General features: G+C 38.8%; 1 protein-coding gene across 2 annotated transcripts in view; it reads left to right on the top strand.

The window, feature by feature from the left end:
* srbd1 (S1 RNA binding domain 1) overlaps positions 1 to 22411 on the top strand; it is a 116301-nt gene that overhangs the window by 39033 nt on the left and 54857 nt on the right. Inside the window, exons 1-12 of one of the 2 annotated variants that reach the window (XM_026190132.2) lie at positions 6436 to 6556; positions 6912 to 6976; positions 8015 to 8417; positions 8684 to 8923; positions 9467 to 9633; positions 10333 to 10450; positions 10590 to 10728; positions 10922 to 11018; positions 11113 to 11302; positions 20318 to 20421; positions 21339 to 21446; positions 21609 to 21766. In XM_026190132.2, coding sequence (XP_026045917.2) covers positions 6912 to 6976; positions 8015 to 8417; positions 8684 to 8923; positions 9467 to 9633; positions 10333 to 10450; positions 10590 to 10728; positions 10922 to 11018; positions 11113 to 11302; positions 20318 to 20421; positions 21339 to 21446; positions 21609 to 21766 — 1789 coding nt within the window. In that variant the 5' untranslated portion in view covers positions 6436 to 6556. Of the gene's footprint in view, positions 1 to 6435; positions 6557 to 6911; positions 6977 to 8014; positions 8418 to 8683; positions 8924 to 9466; positions 9634 to 10332; positions 10451 to 10589; positions 10729 to 10921; positions 11019 to 11112; positions 11303 to 20317; positions 20422 to 21338; positions 21447 to 21608; positions 21767 to 22411 lie in introns of those variants that run through there. The other variant, XM_080287982.1, reaches the window with a different exon arrangement.

The raw sequence follows: 22411 nt of genomic DNA, 5'->3' as shown, positions 1-22411 counted from the left end.
ACAATTATGCTTCCAACCCACTCCTGTAATGTCTTTACATCCTTGAATCGAACTTAACTCTTGAAAAAGACAGTTTTTCATTCACCATTCAAAAAGCAGACCCCAGTTAACACTCATTTATAAAATCTGTTATTATATTAAATATATATCATTAGCATATATTTAACATGGGAGATTTTTCTAAAAAAAAAGGAAAGAGTAATATTGGTATATTTATATATATTTCAAATAAATATCCACACATCCGGCTTACAGACTTCCTTTTTCCTCTCTTTATATTGGTTGTAAATTTCCACCAATTAATGACATCTGAAGTGTGGACACTGCTTAGTTTCTTACAATTTAGACATATGCAGCATTGTAAAATCATTGAGGTATTTCTTGATTTAGATTTGTTGTGACGTCAGAGTAATAAAACAAAGACCCAATTGAACTGGCTAAAGGAAGTGAAAGTATATTGGACACCTGATTTGACAGGACAGTACTGCAAGTCAGATAACTTAAAATCAGACGAGGTTGCAAAATCACAGTTGTGAGTGGTTTGGTTGAAGTTGTAATAATGAGTCTCTGTGCTCGTGTTTTAATTCTTCTGGTAGCCTAAGAGGTTCTGAAATTACAAACATTACACAAAATGAAACTGATTTTCTGAGTATGTGGGCGATGGAGATAACCTTCTTTCAAGAGTAAGGAAAAGGGAAAGGCTTCTGTAGTATCATTGCTTTCGCTCTTTAAAATCACTATACTATATTTAATGGGGGAAACCCTATCAAATCATTTTCAGTAGATTTTTATGTATACCATGTACATTTACACCATGTAGACCCCATTTCCATGAAGAGGTGTACATGGGGGTATTTGGGTGCCATAACACACACCATGTTTGGAGATAAAAGGAGACTGGATTTCACCCAACAAACACTATACCAGCTTCAGTGGTGGGAACATCATGGTGTGGGTTGTTTTTCAGCATACGACACTGGCACACTTTATGATTGAAGGAAGGAGGAATGGAAAAATGCACCAAGACATTCTTGATAAAAATACTGGTGTCATCTACCAGGTTGATGACAATGAAACGAGGGTGGCCGTTTCAGGAAGACAATGAAAAAAAGCCTCTTCAACCTGTCATCACCACCAAAGGCTTTTGTACGAAGTGTTAAATAAATTTCAGTAAGCGTGTTCAATATTTATTATTACACATATTGTAGCACTGTATTGGAGCACTGTATTGGAGCACCTTTGTCTGGTGACTTTGGAGGGAGCTGAAGCTTTTGCTGGATTCTTGGTTAATACTCTGTTTCTCTCCATTAAAATGAAACTATGATAAAAATGAGATGGTTCAAGCTTACAAATTCAATATTTTCAGTGCTGTAAATGTCTGAAAACATTTATAAGTGATGTCAAAGAATGAGAAATGCTCTTTCTCATGTCCATAACATAATAAACAGTTTTGAATCTTTTCACATATTGTATTGAAGACTTCCATCCAAAATTTGAGTCAGACCAACTATACCAACATTAGTTCCACAACAACAATTTGTAAACTTAGAGGAGCCTGGTCAGATGGACATTTATCAGGAAATGAAGTCAGCCCAGTGAAGAGGAAGAGGAATAGAGTACTTTTCAGCAACAAAGGGAACAAAACACAAGAAGCAGACGAATACAGAGTATAGATTTTACTATACCAGAAGAAGAATGTACCAGAGGAAAAATGTAAATGAGAAATTGATAAAAATCTGAGGCTGAACAGAGCAACAGGAAGTGATACTGGGGATTTTTTTTAAAAACAGTTTTTCTTGATTGCTTTGACACAGTTCTCCGATCAGAAATGTCACTCTAACCACTCTTTATGTCCTTACATTGGTCTTTTATCATTATGCTTCATATGCTTCACATACTTCACTACTAAAAACATTTTGTTGTGTTTATGCATTTCTCATCTGTACGTATTATAACTTATATACAACATATCTTTTACTTTGTGTTAGTGTTTGCTAGCAAATCACTTCCTACTTTTTTCAGTGGTTATAGTAACACATGCTCTCATTCTGGTATCACAGCTGTGTGTTGTGACTAATTACATACGCATATATACTGTAACCATATATAGTGGGAATTTCCTGTAATATACAATAGTACAGCAGTAGTATTGTAGTTGTTTATATAATTTTCCTTGTTTATTTTTTGATGCACTTTTTTTCAGGAATGATCTGTAAGAAGCTGCAAGAGACAAGGTAGTGAGATGTGGTTTAGAAATGATAGCACTGACAAAAAGACAGAACCCTGAGCCAGAGGTGGCAGAGTTGAAGTTGATAAAGTTTTCATTGGGAGTGAGTTGGATGGACAATTAGAAATCAGTACATCAGAAGGAAAGTATAAGTTGAGTGCTTTAGAGACAAATGTAAAGGGACAAGGCTGAATGGACACATAGTGAATATACTGGGCAAAGGATGTTGAAGATGCTGGTGCAAGGCAGCAGAAAAGTAGGAAAACCAGATAGAAGATGTGTGGAATGAAGGAGGGTTGATGTGACAGAGGATAATGTTAGGAATAGGACAACTACTGTGGCAACCACTAAAGAGAGCAGCCAAAAGAAGAAGATGAAGATAGTTTCATGTGTATCATCTTGCTTGGGGCTTTCCTGATCTGTGTAATGCATAGAGGAACACAAAAAGTTATTTACACTCAGGTCACGCGGTGTCCCTGTTACCATGTTATTGTGCCACATGTGTATATGTACGCAAATCACCCTAAGACATATATAATATAATATAATATAATATAATATAATATAATATAATATAATATAATATAATATAATATAACAATAGCTTAATTTCAATTTTCAGTTAACAGGCATTTCTGTCAGGGCTCTGTGTGCGGGCAGGCGGAGATGAGGATCCAAATGCAGGACTCGGACACTGAATTGCAACTCAAAAAACCCCTCAGCTTTATTGCTGGTGATGAAACAAAGCATGAACTGACAATGAACAACTGGAAACAGAAACACACAGGCACAATCTGAGAGTACGACGCAACAGAGAGCAAAGGAAAACACAGGGCTTATATACACAGAGGAGTAATCAGGCAATGGGAAACAGGAGGGAGACACCGCTGGGAGAAATTAGGCTAACGAGACAGGGGAGAAGTAAAACTGAACACACTGACATCAGACATGAACGTGAACATTCAAAGTAAAACAGGAAACAAGACACTTTACAAAGACACGGACTAGACAGAGTGAGACAGACTTGACACTGAACTAAACTTGCAATAATAACAATAATCAAAACAGTATCTCTAAATAATCAGAACATAAATCATAATCCAGAAAAACACCAAAACATAAGAAACAGAAAAGGCTGGGTCAAAATGACCCAGAACCGTGACAATTTCACTATAATTCAAAACAGACTGTAGCTCAGAAAGTAGAGCAAGCTGAAGGTAGGTACGTTGATCCCTGACTGCTCCAGTCCTCATTGCAAAAATCCTTGGACAAGATACTAAACAATTTGCAGATTGTTCTCCATTACATCAAGTGTGAATGTTATATAGAACATGAAGGGGTGAAGGAAGCATGTTGTATGAAGTGCTTTGAGTGTTCAAGTAGTGCTCACAAGTGCTATAGAAGAACTAGTACATTTACCAAATTGCTTGCGTGCACACAGCCGAGAAAAAGGAAAGTTCAGTTCAATTAATTTCTGCTCTGTTTAATAAAAATCTCAGTATTATTTAAACTCAGTAAGTGGGCTGGCCTCTAAACGCTCAAATTGAGCACCGAGTGAAGAATTTCAGGGCAGAGTTTTGACAGTGTGCTCATAACTTTGAGTCATCCACGTGAAGTATTGATTACACACTCGTTCTGATAACATCTTCCCCTTTTAAAAAACAAGAAGTACTAGTGGCAACTATCACAACCATAAGCCTACAGTTGTTCTCAATAATTTTGGAACAATTTTCACCACTCTTAATGCAGCTGTCAAAATGGTTAAGGCATTTTTCATAACACAGACTAACCTGTTCAAAAGACACTACAACAATCAAAATCTTTTTCACATTTGTCAAAATTTGTCATTTTAAGACATCAAATTGCTATTTTTTTTTTACTTACTTTCAAAATAGTACAGCAAAAATATAGGCCTAATATTAAGTGTTTCAAAACACAATGAAATGAGAAGGATTTATTTAAAACTTTACAAAAGTCTGTGATTTGGTGCGGTTCATAAATTCACATTATGTTTTATCATCCTTGAAATTTCTAGTACAACACTTGTATTAATAGAACACTGTATGCAAGTATGATTTAAAAAAAACAAACAAACCCATTAACAACAATTCTTGTAATGGCATTAAAATCAGCCCAACTTTTATTTTCAAATGCAAAAAAGTATAACAGCCAACATACTGGACACTGTTCTGCTGAACATCAAACAATTATATTGCCATCATTGTTATAATCTTACAATGAAACAAAGTCTCAGATTTAATTGTTCTAAAACTAAGTTTAGGCCTTCCACAACTTTGTTTTGGAAGTTACATTACTTACATAATCAAAATAAAATGTATTTATTCTTCAGTCACAAGTGCAGGCTCTAGATCAAACAGCACATTTGTTTTGCATTCAATCACAGAAGCTTGGTATGTTGTAATATTTTAAGGATGTTTGTTTCCAGTCCAGGCATTACTGCCTGAATGACTGTCGTAGATTTAAGTGATCCAAATGTGGATGAAAAAGAAAGTCATTAACATTGTCCCAACTTTGCCTTAAATCGTCTTCAGACAGTGCAGAATGCTGCAGCACGTCTCTTAACAGGCACCAAGAGAAGATCTCATATCACTCCAGTTTTGACCTCCCTTAACTGGTTGACTATAAATTTTAGGTTTCATTTTAAAATTTTAGTTCTAACCTTCAGGACCCTACATGGTCAAGCTCGTCAATATTTATCTGACCTGCTGAAACCACATTCATCTTCTCGGGCTTTAAGGTCATGGGATCAGAGACTGCTGGTGGTACCGCGCACTCGTTTTAAAACTCGTGGTGATCGGGCCTTTCAGACTGTGGCACCACGGTTGTGGAATTCTCTTCCACTGTCTCGCCGCTGCACGGACTCCACTGATTCTTTTAAAAAACAGCTGAAGACATTTTTATTTAGAAAAGCATATGATTAATTTCCTTTTATGCTGTTTTTATAGTTTTATTGTTTTACATTGTTTTATTTGCTGTTTTATTTACTGTTATATTGTTTTATATTTCTATTTCCTGTGTTGTAAAGCACTTTGTGATTTTTTTTATCTGTGAAAAGCGCTATATAAATAAATTTTACTTACTTACTTACTTACAAAATTACAGAAATGGAGAAAAGCAAAATGATAAAACTTTATGCAGAGGTCAGAAAACAAATGGCCAGACTAATTCAAGCTGTTAGAAAGACAACAGTGATGTTACAAGCAAGATATGCAAAAGAGCATCTCTGAAAGCACATCTGACCTTGAAGCAGATGGGCTACAGCAACAGATGACCAAACTGGAGGCCAGTCCTGTCAGCTAAGAACAGGAAACTGAGGCTATAGTTTGCACAGACTCACAAAAATTGGACAATAGAAGACTGGAAAAACATCGTAGTCATATGGCCTCCACATTCACCAAATGTCAGTTCAAATCCATGTCAAGTATGCATTTCTATTGGTTGCAAATAAACCTCTGACATAGTGTTAGTGTATTTGCTCTTTCATACATATTCATACATACAGAGGATTCAGACATCCATACAGAATTCATAAAAGTGAGTAGTGAGAAGTGCATCAACACAGAAACAAATAGCTATAGTAGTGAGGCATATGAGGTATATGTAGAAATAATAGTAGAAACAATGTAGACACAATAGCAGTGTGTGTAAAAACAAGGAGAATGTCTTATATGAGTGAGAATATGCGTCACAGATTTGAGTTCTGCATTAAGAGTAGCGAGAATGACCTTTCTGCTGTCAGAACTGAGCCAAAGCGATGGAGAAAAACTGTAAAAAAAAAAAGAAAGAAAGAAAAAAAAGGAAATTAATACGTAAATAGATAAAAGAAAAAGGTAAACACAAACAAGAGGATAGAGATACAGAGAATTTATTAAGCTAATTTTGGAAAAGTGAATAGTTTTGGCACAACAGTAAATTCAGATGATAATTCAGATTGGAAAAGCTGCCGACAGGACAGGTGAAAAAGGACAAACGAATCTCCTTCTGGAAGGGAAACTTACAATTACATATGCCATAAAGCCAGCTGCAAACATACTCTCGTTTACAATTCACAAATTCCCAAGTCACGAAACTGAGGCTGTGCTGTACTTGGCCCCTCAGCTAAAATGAGTTTGACCACTCCTTTGCAGTATGTGGCAGTGTGCACCTTCCACAACAAATACAAGGAAGAAGAGTCTTTGGCCCTTTAAGACTTTTGGTTGCTGTGATTGGCTCAGTCCATTTTGTTGCAGGAAGCAGTCGTTGTACTGCACAAAGTGCTATTCCAGCGCAATAACCACAAATAGTTTGAGTATTATCAACAGTATAAAGGTATAGTAGGTAGTCACGCTTTATGCCGTGCGGAAAAATTGTGTCATGAATTAAAATTCTTCGTTATGTCAGTAACGTTGCTTGCTTCATCATGTAGCGGCAAATTTGAAACAGCTAACCAACATAACGCCGATTCTGTTGTTAGCTAGCAGACACGTACAATTCAAGTTCAGCAAAAATAAATGGTCTTATGGTTGAATACAATGGGCTGAGTATTGTTTAGCGACGTAACTCTCGCCCAACGGCACTGACAGTGCACTATTATTGTTAAAGCCAGATAATTTTACACGATGTGATATGATTTTAACGATGAAATTTGATGTAATGCTTCTTACCAAAATACCTCCTCTAACAGATGATGCGAAGACCCAGAGCGACTACTGTCAACGCTGTAAAGTACAAAGATGTGGACTCCGACCTGTAAGTGGTTTTTACTCGTTCATTTCACCCACTCAGTAGGGCCGTACAGTATTTGTGGTCAGGAGCAGAAAATAATGTTCCATTGTTTTCATAACAGGTTGCTTAAAACATTTGTTAAATCCTGTATTTTAAAAGATTTCTCTATTCAATGAAAAAGCCCTTGAGAGTTATAAATTAGTGTGCAGTAAGTGAATTACATCATAGCTTCACAAACTGAAGCTTAAAAAAATGCATTATGTGGTTTAAATCGAAGCTGTTTACGTGATGGTCAATAATACAAAGTGGTGGATTTCTGTATGTTCTGCTTTTGGGAATTTTAAGGTACTAGAATTTCAGGATCTTGTGGATAAGATGGTATGCAGACAACAAACAAGTTTCACCAAGTCTAGAGCTAGTCTTTTATGATAATCTAAGTCAAAGTCAAATTTATTCATATAGCACATTTAAAACAAAAACTGTTGACCAAAGTGCTATACATTTAAAACAATCAAAACTGATAAAAACATAGGAAGACATGACAGGCACAGGCTAAGGTCACTTAAACCCTAATGTCTTCGAAATTGCTACAGATAGCTTTTTTGCAACAGCCATCATCTGTAATAGTATTAATTCTATTAATAAGATACATACTTAACATGTATTAATCTATTTTTTAATAGTTACTGTGTGTAATGTGTTTTAAACTTTAATGGACCAATCAGGAAACGGATTCCTAGACAATGACATTAAGGGAAATAAAATGAATTATAAAATGAAGCACTTTTAAAAGTTATATTTGTTCTATTTTAGTTATAGTGACAAAACAGGTGTTGTATTTTGGATCATTTGAAGTTTAAGGCCTTCTTTGTGAGGCCTTAGAAAGGGGTATTACGTGTTAAATGTTAAATATGTCACTAATTGTTCGGGTTGCTTGCATGTTACTAACTATCAATCCATTAAACACCTGTGAAAAACATTATAAAGTTATTAGAAAGGTTCAAGTTTGGTTCTGGTGTTATAATTGACAGATTTTGTTCTTTTTCTTTACTCCACCATCAGATCTTTTTCCCAAACGGTGAGTAGTGATGAGGATGCTGAGGAATGGAGGCCACCGAAGCCAAAGTCAAAAGCCCCCAACAAAACTGCTAGAGGTACTGCAACTGGTGAAAAGAAAACAACTGCCAAGAAAACTGCAAAACCAAAAGAGGCAAAAGCACCCAAAGAACCTAAAGCTCCCAAAGTGCCTAAAGAACCTAAGCTAAGGGCACCACGTAAACCTGCAGCAGGACGAAAAACACAGGCTGCTAAAAGTCTAAAGGATTCTGAAGCCTCAGTGTTGGCTGGAATGGAGAGGAAAAAAGTGGATAATGATTATAGAGAAAAAACAGGAGGAATTCAAACTGACTGTCCAGAGGAAACGAGGGCTGAAGAGAGCGGGACAAGTGTCAGAACGAAGGAAGAGGTAAGGCAAACTTTCAGTGTTTATAATTACAGCCAAATGAAACATATTAGAATGTAATTATAAGTTAACTTTTGTGACCCATTAATTACACAAAACTGTGGCTGTATTTATAATATTAAAAACTGGACAATGAACTACACATCAATATTTACATTCTGAGTTGATGTCTGCAGAAAATGTCCATGTTCTAAATGTCTTGTGTTTGCATTTTTATATTTTCTTTCATCTTTTCCTTGTTTTCCTTTCTTTCTCTTCTTTTCTTGTAGAGGGTGTCATTTATTGTGTCAGAATCCTATCAGAGAGACAGATGGGCAGACGAGGGGTCTTCACAAGCTTGGCTTGGAGTGAAGAAAGAGGAAGTAGATGCGGAGGATTTTACTTTTGATGAGCCCTGTTTAAAGAAACAAAAGACCAGTGCTGCCTGCATGGGACGGCCGACTAATTTACCATCATCTGAAGCGCAGTCTTTGAGGAATGAACTCAATATGAACTGGGACTTGATAGAGGTATTTTTATATATTATGTGGGAATTGTTTCTTTTTTTGTTTGTTTTTTGTCAGGTGGTAAAAAGACACCTCACTTAGTTTCAGACAGAAAATAAATGCTCTAATAAACGAACAGTTTGAAGGTGACCACCACCACCTGGCCAAAAAGCATATTTCTACCTTCATTTGCATAAAGTTATGACTCAAGAATTAAATTAGGCTATGTGACAGTGATTCGCATATGCAGTTTAGGTGATAAGCTACTGGAGAGAAATGCCACTTTAAAAAAGTCACAACTGCTTTTTCAAATTTAGTGTATTGCATTACTGATGTTTGAAAATCATAAGTATACAAGTAGCCGTTCTTAGTGCACACTGACATATTTAAAAAACAGTGATCAGTTAATACACACAAAGATCCAGAATTCTGCATATCAAATATAATCAAATGCTCTCTGCTGAAGGTTAATTTGTGTCTTTCTGCCTACCTGCTTAACTGTGTGTGTATATATGCATGTAGAGTAGATGCAGAGTTGCAATTCCTGTGTGTGTGATTCCCCCCCAGGTGCTGTCCCACTTGACATGTGTGGAGCGATGGGTATGTGCAAACATCATTATGCTGCTTCGTGAGGAGAACACTGTGCCGTTCATGGTGCGCTACAGGAAAGACATGATTAACCACATGGATGCTGATGCTGTTCGAGATGTCCAGATGGTTTATGAGGAGTTATGGTAAGTGAATGTAAGATGTTCAATGAAACAAAAAAAAAAAGAATCTTATACTTTCATAAGATTCAGATTCACCCTATCTCTAAGGGTGGCTGGCCTCTCCCTTAGAGATGGTGTGAGAAATTCGGCCATTCGGGAGGGGCTTAGAGTAGAGCCACAGCTCCTCCACATTGAAAGGGGCCAATTGAGGTGGTTTGGGCATCTGACAAGGATGCCTCCTGGGCGCCTCCTGGGTGAGGTGTTCCAGGCATGACCCACCAGGAGAAGGCCCCGGGGCAGACCCAGGACACGGGAGATTATATCTCTCCTCTGGCCTGGGAACGCCTGGGTGTTCCCCCAGACAAGCTGGAGGAGGTGGCTGGGAAGAGGGAGGTCTGAGCTTCTCTGCTTGAGCTGCTGCTCCCGTGACCCGGCCCCGGATAAGCAGAAGAAGATGGATGGATGGATGGATCTTATACTACTTACACTACTCATGCCCTCAATATGTTAAAAGCATGGAAAGAGCATTTTAGAATACTGGAATTAGATTTGTGAAACCACATGAGCTGACTATACTGAGTCCTGCAGCTAGATGGTGCTATATGTCAAGCTTTAAAGCCTGAAATAGTTGCATGTGGCTGATTTGTATTTCTCTGATTTCTGTGTGTTTGTCCTGCACAGTTGATAATCTGTCTTTCTTCTATGTGTATATTTGTTCTTCAGTTCTTTGGCAAAGAGGACTCAGTCTGTGGTTCAGACCCTGAAGAAAGATGGGGTGTTAACAACTGAACTGGAACAAAACCTGAGGAACTGCCGTTCAGCTGATGAACTGGATCATGTGGTCAGAATCAAATTTGTATTCCAAAGTGTTATCCATCAATTAACTGTAATAAGATTAGTTCATTCTTGACTCTCCACACATGAAAAGGGCTCTAGCACTAATAACTAGCTCAGTCCAGTGTTTGTGTTTTTGCCTGCAGTACTCCCCCTATAAGAAAGGCAGCAAGCTGACAAAAGCTCGCAGGGCCAAAGCACTTGGCCTTGAGGACGCTGCTTCTGCATTGATGAACACACCACACACTCTAGATTTAAGGGCATGGATAAAACCTGGTACTGAAGGTAACTGATAAACATGTGCACACTCTTGTCATGGTCTGCGCTGTTTTGTGTATTGCTTGAACCAGCCAATGATTACCAAATGATTTAAATGGTTATGCAATGCAGATGAAGACACACACAATCACATTCTAAATTCTTAAAGATTTATTGACTCATTTAAAGTACATTATTGATGTGTGTATATGTGTGACAGGTCTGTCATCAGTGGAAGAAGTGGCTACAGGTGTGGAGCACATATTGGCTGATATGATGGCCAAAGATCCTGAAACACTCACCTACGTGAAGACATTGTAGGAGTCTGTCTACATACACATAAAATCGAATTCATTTTTCTTGTATCTTCATGAATTATTAATATTGTATGTCTTTCTTTTTTTGTGCCAGATGTGAGAAAAGTTTTGTAAGCATACAGTCGTCTGTGTCTAAGTCGGCATTAAAGGAAAAGGAACAGGCGAAACCTGTCCAAGGCCACAAAACAAAAGCAGGCGCCGAGCAAAATAAAAACAAGGACATTGACAAGTTCCAACTCTACTTTGACTTCACCTGTAACATCCAACGTATCCAACCCCATCAGGTAGGAAGTTTAATTATCCTTTTAAGAATTGTCTGCAATCTACCTTAAAAGTTTTGTGCAAATACATTTTATAGCAGAAGCGTAACCATTTGGAGTGTGATTATAAGCTTAAAATCTTTCTCGAGTGCTTTTGTAATAAACATAATAAAGTACACTTTCTTTCTTTCTTTCTTTCTTTCTTTCTTTACATTTTAGCTATAACTGCCTGCCAAGCCACCAAAAAAACAAACAATCAGTTCAAGTCCTTTGAATATTTTAGAGTTTGGGATATTTTTATTTTGGCTTTGATGCACTGCATATATAGTGCTATTACTAATACTATTTTCCTTTTTCAGAAAACATTTTAATATTACATACATTTCACAAGAGTAAATACAAAATAGAGTTTTTAAAGGATGATTTTATTCATTAAGGGAAAAAATGCTACCTAAACCTATGTGAAAAAGTAATTGGCCCCATTATAAAATCGTGAATTAACTGTGATTAAACTCATTTTTAGGAAAGCTGATATTAATTCTTAACGTGCCGAGGATGACTGGGCGTGGTGGTGGAATGGCGGCTGTTTTTAGGGAGAAGCTCGCATGCAAACAACTCTTAACTGACTCTCATTCAGGTTTTGAACTTTTGATGTTTGGCATCCCTGCCCAACACGTGTCCGTTCAAATTTCAGACCTATTTCCAATTGAAAATCTTGGAAAAGATTGTATTAGTTCTTTTGTAAATAGACACAATGTTCTTGAGAGGTTTCAGTCTGGTTTTAAAGCTATTCACAATACTGAAACTGAACTTTTAAAAGTTCTTAACAATCTTTTATTAGTCCCTGACTCAGGAGACTCAGCTGTGCTTTTGCTTTTGGATCTGACAGCTGCCTTTGATACTGTTGACCACAGCATCTTGATCTCACGATTGGAGCATTGCGGCATCAAGGGCCTTCCATTAGAGTGGTTCAGGTCATACCGATCTGACAGGACTTTCTCTGTGAGCTTTGGAGCTTTTATCTCTTCTTCAGCTCCCCTTACTTGTGGTGTTCCCCAGAGATCTATACTGGGGCCAATTTTATTCTCTATTTATATGCTGCCCATAGGTCTAATTTTTTGAAAATATAACATTTGTTTCCATTCATACGCCGATGACACTCGGATCTGTCTTCAACTGAAGAGAAGTTGTCCTGCTCCACTGGAGCCCTTAGTTCAGTGTCTCGGTGAAATTAAAGCCCGGATGGCCTCTAACTTCCTTAACTTTAATGACAACAAAACTGAAGTGATAATTTTTGACCAAGTGTCAATCCCAGCACCTCTCATTTTAACCTGCGCAGTCTTGAGTCTTTTATTAAGCTGCATGCCAAAAATTTGTGGGTTATATTTGACAGCAATTTCACCTTTGAAAAACAGATTAGCTCAGTTGTACATTGGTCTTTTTTCAAACTGAGGCTTTTAAGGTGAAATCATTTTTGTCTTTTAAAAACTTTGAATGGGCAATCCATGCTGTTATTACATCCCAGCTGGAATATTGTAACTCCTTATATGTTAGACTTGGCCAGACCTGCCTTGCAAGACTGCAGTTGGTCCAAAATGCTGCAGCTGCATGAACTAAAAGATGTGAACATATTTCGCCGGTGCTTGCCTCTCTTCACTGGCTCCCTGTTCACTTCAGAATTGACTTTAAAATTTTATTGTTGACTTACAATCCCCTGAATGGACAGGCTCCCGGGCAATTGTCTGACCTCTTGCAGCGATATGCGCCCTCTAGATCTCTTAGATCAAATGAGCTTTTGCTTTTAGCCATACCAAGGTCAAGGCTAGTTCACAGAGGTGATCAAGCATTTGGGTCCGTAGCACCTAAACTGTGGAATAATCTACCCCTATGCATCAGACAGGCAACTACTGTCAGTCTTTTTAATCTCATCTTAAAACGCATTTGTATTCACTGGCTTTTAATACAGTATGAGAGGTATTTGGTGTTTGGTACTAATATTATAAGTTATTTGGTACTAGTTATTTGGTATTTTTGTACAGCACTTTAGTTAACGTTGGTCTTGTAATTAAATGTGCTATATAAATAAATAAACGATAATCTCACAGACATTTGGGAAAATATTCTGTAGACTGACGAAACAAAAATGTAACTTTTTGGGAGTTTTGACTCCTTTTACATCTGACATAAAACTAACACTGCATTTCATAATAAGAATATTGTGCCAACAAGCATACATGACCCTCACGGCCCCCCTCCTGGACCCCCTGCAGTTTGCATATAGAGCCAACAGGTCTGTAGACGACGCCATCAACATGGCCCTACACTTCATCCTGCAGCATCTGGACTCCCCAGGAACCTACGCCAGGATCCTGTTTGTGGACTTCAGTTCTGCCTTCAACACCATCCTTCCAGACCATCTCCGAGGCAAGCTTTCCCAGATGAATGTGCCTGATCCCATCTGCCGGTGGATCACTGACTTCCTGACGGACAGGAAGCAGCATGTGAGGCTGGGAAAGAATGTCTCGGACTCCCGGATCATCAGCACCGGCTCCCCTCAGGGCTGTGTTCTTTCTCCTCTGCTCTTCTCCCTGTACACCAACTGCTGCACCTCCACCCACCAGTCTGTCAAGCTAATCAAGTTTGCAGATGACACCACCGTTATTGGACTCATCTCGGACGGGGATGAGTCTGCCTACAGGAGGGAGGTTGAACGTCTGGTGTCCTGGTGCAGCCACAACAACCTGGTGCTGAATGCCCAGAAGACAGTGGAGATTATTGTGGACTTCAGGAAGCACACAGCCCCACTCCCCCCCATCATCCTGACTGACACCCCCATCACCTCTGTGGACTCATTCCGCTTCCTGGGTACCACCATCACCCAGGACCTGAAGTGGGAGCCCACCATCACCTCCGTCATCAAGAAAGCCCAGCAGAGGATGTACTTCCTGAGGCAGCTGAAGAAATTCAACCTGCCAACACGGACGATGATGCAGTTCTACACTGCAATCATCGAGTCCATCCTCACCTCCTCCATCACCGTGTGGTACGCTGGAGCCACTATCAGGGACAAACAGAGACTGCAGCGTGTTGTGCGCTCTGCTGAGAAGGTGATTGGCTGCAGACTCCCATCTCTGCAGGACCTGTACACCTCCAGGACACTGCGGCGTGCAGCCCGGATCTCAGCTGACCCTTCTCACCCTGGACACAGTCTGTTTGACCTGCTCCCCTCAGGCAGGAGGCTCCGGTCCATTCGCACCAGAACCTCTCGCCATAAGAACAGTTTCTTCCCCTCTGCTGTTGGTCACATGAACAATAACCATATGACTGTCCCCGCCACTAACACATGACCCTACGCTGTGTCACTGCATCATTTCATGTTTGGCACTGATCACCACCTGCACTCATGTATATATCTTTCTACGTAGCACTCTATTCTTATTCTCATGTATATATCTCATGTATATCCCATGCACATATCTTTCTACGTAGCACTTTTAATTCTTATTCTTACTTTTATTTTATTTTTTTTCATGTCTATTTAAGTGCTATTTATGACACTATGTTTGCACTGAAGCACCGCAGCAATTTCCTAATGTTGTAAACCTCAACATCTGGCAATAAACCCCATTCTGATTCTGATTCTGATTCTGATTCTGACATAGTGGTAGAAATGTGGTGTTCTGGGACTACTTTGCTTCTTGAGGACCTGGGTGACTTGTATTTGATGAAACCATGAATTCTGAATCCTGAATATCTGGCCATCAGTTTGTGCCCTGAAATTCAAGTACACTTGGGTTACAAAGTGGGACAGTTATCTGAAACATACCTGAAAGTCCACCTCTGAATGGCTTAAACAAAAAAAGAAATTAAAGGTTTTGAATGGCCTAGTCAAAGTCCAAGCTTAAGTCCAATTGAAAGGCTTTAGCGTGACCTTAAATAGGCTGTTCATGTTCAAAAACCCTTCAGTGTAGCTCAATTTGAACAATTCTGCGGAAAAGGGTGGCTAAAATTGCTCCACAGCGAAAACCAAACAAAAAGAATGACAGTTTGCTTTATTTGTAAGATACATTTACGCTGCTGAGACTCACACTTTTTCTTGTGCCTATTTTTTTTTTTTACCTCGACTGGAATTACTCCTTCTAACACCTTTACTTTTATGATATAACTAATGAGACAAGTAATAACCCAGCCATAAGAGAAAATACATATAAAACAAATAAACTTGAAAAGCAACAAATAAGTCAAGTCTTCTTGATGATCATAAAGGTCATTTACAGCTGTGGAGTGTGTTTTGACTACCCTAGTTCTCAAATACACACACGCATGCACATAAACATGAACAAATGCACACCATCTGCTTGTGTCATTTCTGTCTGCTTAATGCATGCCACTTCTGAATGCTAGCCTTGTCAGTCACAGTTAGCCTTGTCTGTGCCTTCATATTTAGCCCTCCTGCATCTTGCACCACATCCTCTGCTCCCCCTCTGTCCCTCTAGTGACTGGTGGGTTACTCAGAGTTGGGCCCGGGCCTCATGTGTCACCACAGCTTCCATCATCTGCTGTCTCTGCCACACCACACTCTCTGGCAACCGCTCTCTGCCCTACAGTCATTTAATCGCATACGCACATGCATACACACACTTGCTCACACACAAGCGCACCCTGTGAGTCCCCTCATTTTCTCTTCTTAACATATGTGACATGTCCCCTGCCGACATGCCATTGGATTAGGGAGCTTTGATTGACAGGCGCTCTCCTGTAGTGACAGCTACTGCTGCTGGGCCCACAGGCGGACAAAAGGACGGGGAGAAGGAGTGGGGGGCAGTAAGGGAAGGCAGAGCATGGACAGATGAGTGGTGCTGAGGTGCTTCCGTCACTTATCTCTCTTGCTTCGCTCTACTCTGCCTCCCTCTTTTTCTGACTAAACGTCAGCCCTCCAATCCACTCATCACCTCCGCTTTGCGCCTCTCCTCCCCTTTCTATGCAAGGCCTTTAATTCGATGACTCGCCTTTGTCACGGAGCGTTAATCCACAGGCTGCTGTGACCCTGCGAGCTGTCAGATTCCGGCTAATATGAACCTTTTCTAGCCGTCAAGTTGGCAGTTAGGGGGAGCAGGTGGGAGATGTGTTTTGACAGGAGGCATGTGTGTGAGCACACACTTGCCCGTTTGCTTTAGCACATTTTTATTAAGCCCCAGCCGTGGTAGTTTGTTAAAAATAAAGTGCAAGGCATTGTATTAAGGGTGTGTGGAAGTATAGATCTCCTGTGGTGGAAAACAAAATTAGGTAGCATGGAAAGTACATCTTCAGAATTTTAATCTCCTTAATGAAGTAACACATAAAAGGGATTCTAGGTTTTGGTGTTGGTACATTTTAATTCATCGTCAAAGTTAAATACATTAAGGAAAAGAATTAAGCAAGAAGGTAACATCTGAACATTAGGTGTTCACCTTGATTCAAAAGTACGGGCTTGAAATGACAGTTTAATTCTGAATCCATAATAACAGATTTGGTGGATGATTTTTCTCGTGCTGCCTTCTAAAATCCATGTCACTGATTTTTATGACCACATGAAGTGAAGGAAAAGAGTGCATTCCTGAACTTTAGAAGTTGAAACTTTTTGGTTTGGCATTTTTCAACTTTTCTTGAAAAAAGGGCTGAAAATATAAACAAATTATAGGAATAAATGAGTAATTCAGTACTTTTTGTTGTCTTGTTAATCAGCTAATGATTTCAGGCACAAAAAATCCAACTTTTCTTATGATTTCTTATGAGTGAAAATGGGGGAAAAAGTACAGTGATTTATTGTAGCGTATATAAGACAAAAGCAGAATTTGTACAATTTCAACAAGCTCAAAAGTCGGTATCATTTTATCCTTCAACACAGCCTGAACTCTCTAAGGCAAACTTATGTAGTCTCCAGGAATAGTTCTCCAGGCTTCATGAAGGACATTCAAAATCTCTTGTTACTGTTTCCCAATGGTACGACTTTCGGTTACTGTTCATCTGCTGATAGTTTTTTGCGCCTGCCACTTCTTTTGTTCTTCACTTGTCCAACTTCCTCAGTTTTGTAAGAGCACACCACACACCAGGCTAAGCTGTGCCCTCTTTAGCTCAGATTTAATTCCGACTAACATGATTTGAGGCCTTCTTTGAAGGGTACACGTTTACCTTATAGCTATTAGCAGCTGCTATGCTCTCGAGTATGCCAGGGAAGATTTGTTAAACATGCAGTGGGCTGTTTTTAATGCGATTTGCGCTGTGATCAAATGGTAGTTCAGCACTCCAGTCTGGGGCTTGCCTGCAGAGAAGCTTGGGTAAATGGAACTGTTTTATCAATTAAACACTTGTTTTTGATGGACAGGCGGAGAAAAACAAGATTATTTGTATGTTCACATTTTGTACTGCAAAATTGTTTGTTTGTGTGTGTGTGTGTGTGTACTGTACATGTGGTATATTTGAGTTTATGTAATGGTTTTAATGCCCGAGATGCTCTGAGGATTTTATAACTTTGTACAACTTGCGGTATATTGAATCAGATTCATGTGTCAAATATAAAATATGTTATTTTGCCACCTGGGTAGTACAAAGTCTGTGTAATCAGTGATTACGAGTGGACATCAGGTGTCCTGTCTCCTTCCTCCCTCACGCTCTGCACCTAATGTATTTATTCGCTACCTTTACCTAAACCAAGCGACATATCACCAGTAGTGAGAACACGTCACTGTGCGACAGTGAGAATGGGAAACTCCATGTGTGTTCCTTACAAAGCGTATTTTTTAAATGAAATCAAACTGTGTAAAGATACTTTTGTTTTATTATTCCATATACTTTACTGGTTATTGTTTATCCAGACCATTATATGCCCAGTTTTGTATTTCTAATCCTACTGGCCTTCACTTATATAGGGATATTGAGCATTCTACTGACAGCTTTGTTCAGCTGTTATACAACCACATTCGTCACTCATATACAATGTGTCCTGTGTGTGTCAACAAAGTCAAAAAGTCTGCAAGTTGGCACTGAATATGTGTGTCTGTTTGTTTATCCTTGATATGTCGGATGGATAGATGTGTTGATGACAGTATTCCTCTAAAGAAAGGGTGAGAGAGAGAAGGAGACAGACAGAGTATAGTTGTTGGCTGACTGCCCTCCCTTCAGGGCTGGTGGGAGGAATAAGGGGCATCTAGAAGAGACGGTCTGTCTGCTCTTGTCAGGGTTTGGCCACTACTTGGTTACCTGTCACTCTGGGCCCATCTAAAACACAAACACAGTTCTTACTCTGTCTCACATCACCCTTCCTTCCAGATCACCCTGTGTGTCCCATCAGTGACCCAACTCAGATAGAAACTGAGAGAAAGTGAGAGAAGCACCAGACACTGGTGTTTATCATCACTGAGGACCGTCATCTGCTATAGAAAAAACCTGAGCATGAACAAAAATTGCTGTTGGATGAACTTAGATCTTTTACTTTTGTTGGCACCATAGCTGAATTTGGAATACATACCAGCAACAAGGAAGATGAATTTAGTGTTTGTTTGTTTTCCAGAAAGCTACTTTCAGCTGCTCCCTTATTCACCAAGGCTTGCCACAGCACGTATCTCTGCATGTTTGATTTCGAAGGGTTTACACCGAATACCCTTCCTGATGCAATACCAAAGGAATTTGTGTCTTCTCCTGGAATTGAACTGGTGATCTGTTGAATGTGTAAACCACTACACTGTGGAGAGATTTCTTTTTTTCCTCCATTTAGGTTGTGATATCAATAAAACCTTAGAAGCAGCAGCTAAAATTCTGGTACAGTTGTGCATTTTTGCAGTTGTTTATAAGAAATACATATTTGAATTATATCTTTATCATACATTATAGTGTTGTGTATATAGATAGACTGTTATGTTTATCTGTGCAGCTTCTATTTACTTAAAGTGTTATGAATTCTTGAATTTCTGAAAACTTTATTAATATTTTCTTATTTCTAGTTGATGATACACACGTTGATGCCAGACAGTGTCGTATGAATAACACTATAAAAGTATATGTCATTCTTAATTACCCAAAATAATTAAAGCCCAAGAGCGCAGATTTAACAAGGCTTTGTTTTGTATTTACTGCTTTAATTTCACTCATGGGCTTTCCTAAATTCCAAGATAAGGAAGTGTTTTGCCTTTTTTTATTTTTTATTTTAGACTACCTCTTAAACTTTAGTTCTTTGATAAAGATTCTTTGAGAAATCTCTTCATAGTCAGCGAGGCAGCTCTGGGGAGAAACATGTCAACACAGGAGAAATCTTAACTTTCATCATTATTTAAGGAAACTTGCTGCATTAATCCGTGTCTCTGCCATGCCATTAGCTGTGTTTTATGTTTTTATTTGTGTGTGTGTGTGTTGAACATGGGCGCATCCCTTCCGAGGGTGCTGCTGAGTGGTAATGGTTGTGGCACTGTGTGGGTGCGGGTGGGGGGAAGGCCTTGCGGTCTCAGTGCTGATGGTGGCATGGTGGTGGCATTTGTCAGCTTGCTTCTTCCGCTTGGGCTCCAGATTGACGTCTTGTTTCTTGGCCCTGTTCTATGGCAGGCTAAAGGTTCCCCACTGAAAAGGTCAGACACTTACTACTGTTTGCTTAACAGCATGTAACAGTTCCTCTGAGGGGGGAACGACCGCACAGCAAAACAGGCCTGGCCACGGGATATACTCCTAGGCTCATCACTTTTAGCGCACGTGTATTGAGATTTCAAAGATTTTTTCTTTTTTGTATGTTTGTGTGAGTAAAGCGTGTTCATGCACTAAAGCGACAGAGCCTTATGTGTTTTAAAACAAAATATACACATAAAATATACATTTTTCTAAAATATTTCTGCTAGCCGTTGCTATTTATCATACTTCAAATGAAGTATATCACATATACACACATAAATTAATCTGAATATTTATGATTTCAGTGGATGCTGGTTTTAGGGACAACAGCGAGTCTTGTTTAACTGTCTGTGCGGTAACTGGTGGAAATATATGTATTGCATTCATGCGTGCATATATGTGCAGACGCTGGCTATTAACCGAGGGGAGAGTCTCAAGATTTTGACAGTGAAGGTGAACATCCCCGACAGGGTGAAGAGTGACTTCACTAGGTGGTGCATCAACAACAGGTCAGACACAAGTAATACACAAACACTGTTACACTCACTGACACATGTGTCTGCCATGATCATATGATGTTTTGTTAAAAATTTAATACAAAACTGGAACTGTAGAAGGCAGAAAGTGTGGCATCTGTTGTTGACTTTAAGATTTTTGTACAAAAGGCACAAAACTGAACATATGATACCAGTGCTGTATGTTTTGTGGCTGTTTTTGCCTGTGGCTGAAGTCGGTAATAGAAATACTAAGAAATGGCTGGAGAGTCATTATTGCTTTTCAAGAGGACAAAAATGAAAATTTAATATTTTTTAATACTCCAAATTGAATACAATCCATTCATTATTTTTGACTTATGCTTCAGGTATCTCTAAATTAGATTTTACATTGAGAAATTATTATTAGCAACAATTCTCATAATTTTGAATATTTTCTTAGTATTCTTTTTTAATATTAGTTTTGGGAAGCATGAGTAGCACAGCACTTTCCTAGGTAACAGCAACTTTTGCTAATTCTGTTTTTTGCCACTCTGAAATAGCCATTTAAATAATCAGTAAAATAGAAAAAGAAGCAAATAGCAGTTGTTTGTAAGTACTATTTGTAAAGTACGCTATCCATTTTTAAATATATATTCTTAGGCATCTTGTAAGCAAGGTAACAAAATGTTACTCTAATGATAAGACGTATTTCTCATGATTAAAGGAGTAGTTTCCTTATGTGCCACCAAATATGACAAGCAGAACACTCCACCTGGTTTAAACTATAATAAAAGGTTCTGTACAGATTGGGTTTTTGATGACATTTGCAAAGCATCTCTTGGGAGCACAAGAGTCAGTTTGCAAAGGCACATTTGCTTTGACAAAATACGTTAAGCAGTAGAAACGCCTTGCAGAAGAACACACTCTTTACCCCCACTGCTTTAATGCAGGTGGAGGCCAAAGACATTTGCAAAAGAAGAACTTCATGCAATCATTAGGAATGCAGTGGAGGATTCATATAAAAGGCTTATTCTTCCTTTCCTCACCAGGAGTTACAGGTAAGTGGATTTTGGATTTTAAAGTGTTTTTTCACCCAATATCAGTTTTTCCATTTACACCATGATCCTTTTTTGATCCTTTCTCAGTTTCTCTTTTGTTGATGTTGTCATTCTCTTCTTTAACTTATCTATTTGTCTCTATCTTGCATTTTCTCTCTTTAGGACTAAGCTGACGAGTGCAGCGGAGAAGGAGTCAATCGCCATGTTTGTGCGCAACCTCCGCCAGCGCCTGTTGGTGTGTCCAGTGAGAGGCTGTGTCATCATGGGGGTGGACCCTGGCTTCAGACATGGCTGCAAGCTGGCAATTCTCTCACCTACTAGTAAGTAAACACAAAAATGTACAAAAGTGGACTCACTGTCAGCTATCTCTTGGTTTTGCAAGTCAGTGTATAAAAAGCATACTCATGTACCTACACAAATAATACAAAAAATACATTTTATTGCTAAAGATATGATGAAATCACATTGATGTTGAAGAAAGATGGAAATATAAAGGCAATTTAGAATCGGAGAATCCCACAGATTTACCCAGGGATTCAAATCAGGGCTTTGTCCTGGACTTCGGTCTACTGGATGTAGAGCAACAAATGTTTTTGAGTCGTTATCTGACTGGGAGACAAAGCCATGAGCCACATCCATTTTTGCTGCTCAAAAAGCATCTCTAAAGGCTTTTTGTGATTGTAATCATTGTAGCCCTTTCCAAAGAGCACCTTTGTCCATTAACTATAAAGGGAATTGTATTTTTACCCTTTTACCCTAAACCTTTTGAAAGTTTTGAGTGCATTGTATCTCAGGAGAACAGCTGTGCCAAGATGGTTTGTTTTTAGTTAATGCAATTCATTGTCATATTTTAATACAATAACTAAGTATAAATTCACGTCATTGCTTTTGCCAACTGTATTTTATCACACTTTTTAAGTGTCCTTTCAAATTTATGACTAGTGAATTTTTATTTCCCTCGTTTG

This window comes from Astatotilapia calliptera, chromosome 13 (genome assembly GCF_964374335.1).
Source record: "Astatotilapia calliptera chromosome 13, fAstCal68.1, whole genome shotgun sequence".
Lineage (NCBI taxonomy): Eukaryota > Metazoa > Chordata > Actinopteri > Cichliformes > Cichlidae > Astatotilapia > Astatotilapia calliptera.
Note: the sequence above shows the minus strand (reverse complement) of the source record. Positions and strands in the feature narration are given on the sequence as shown.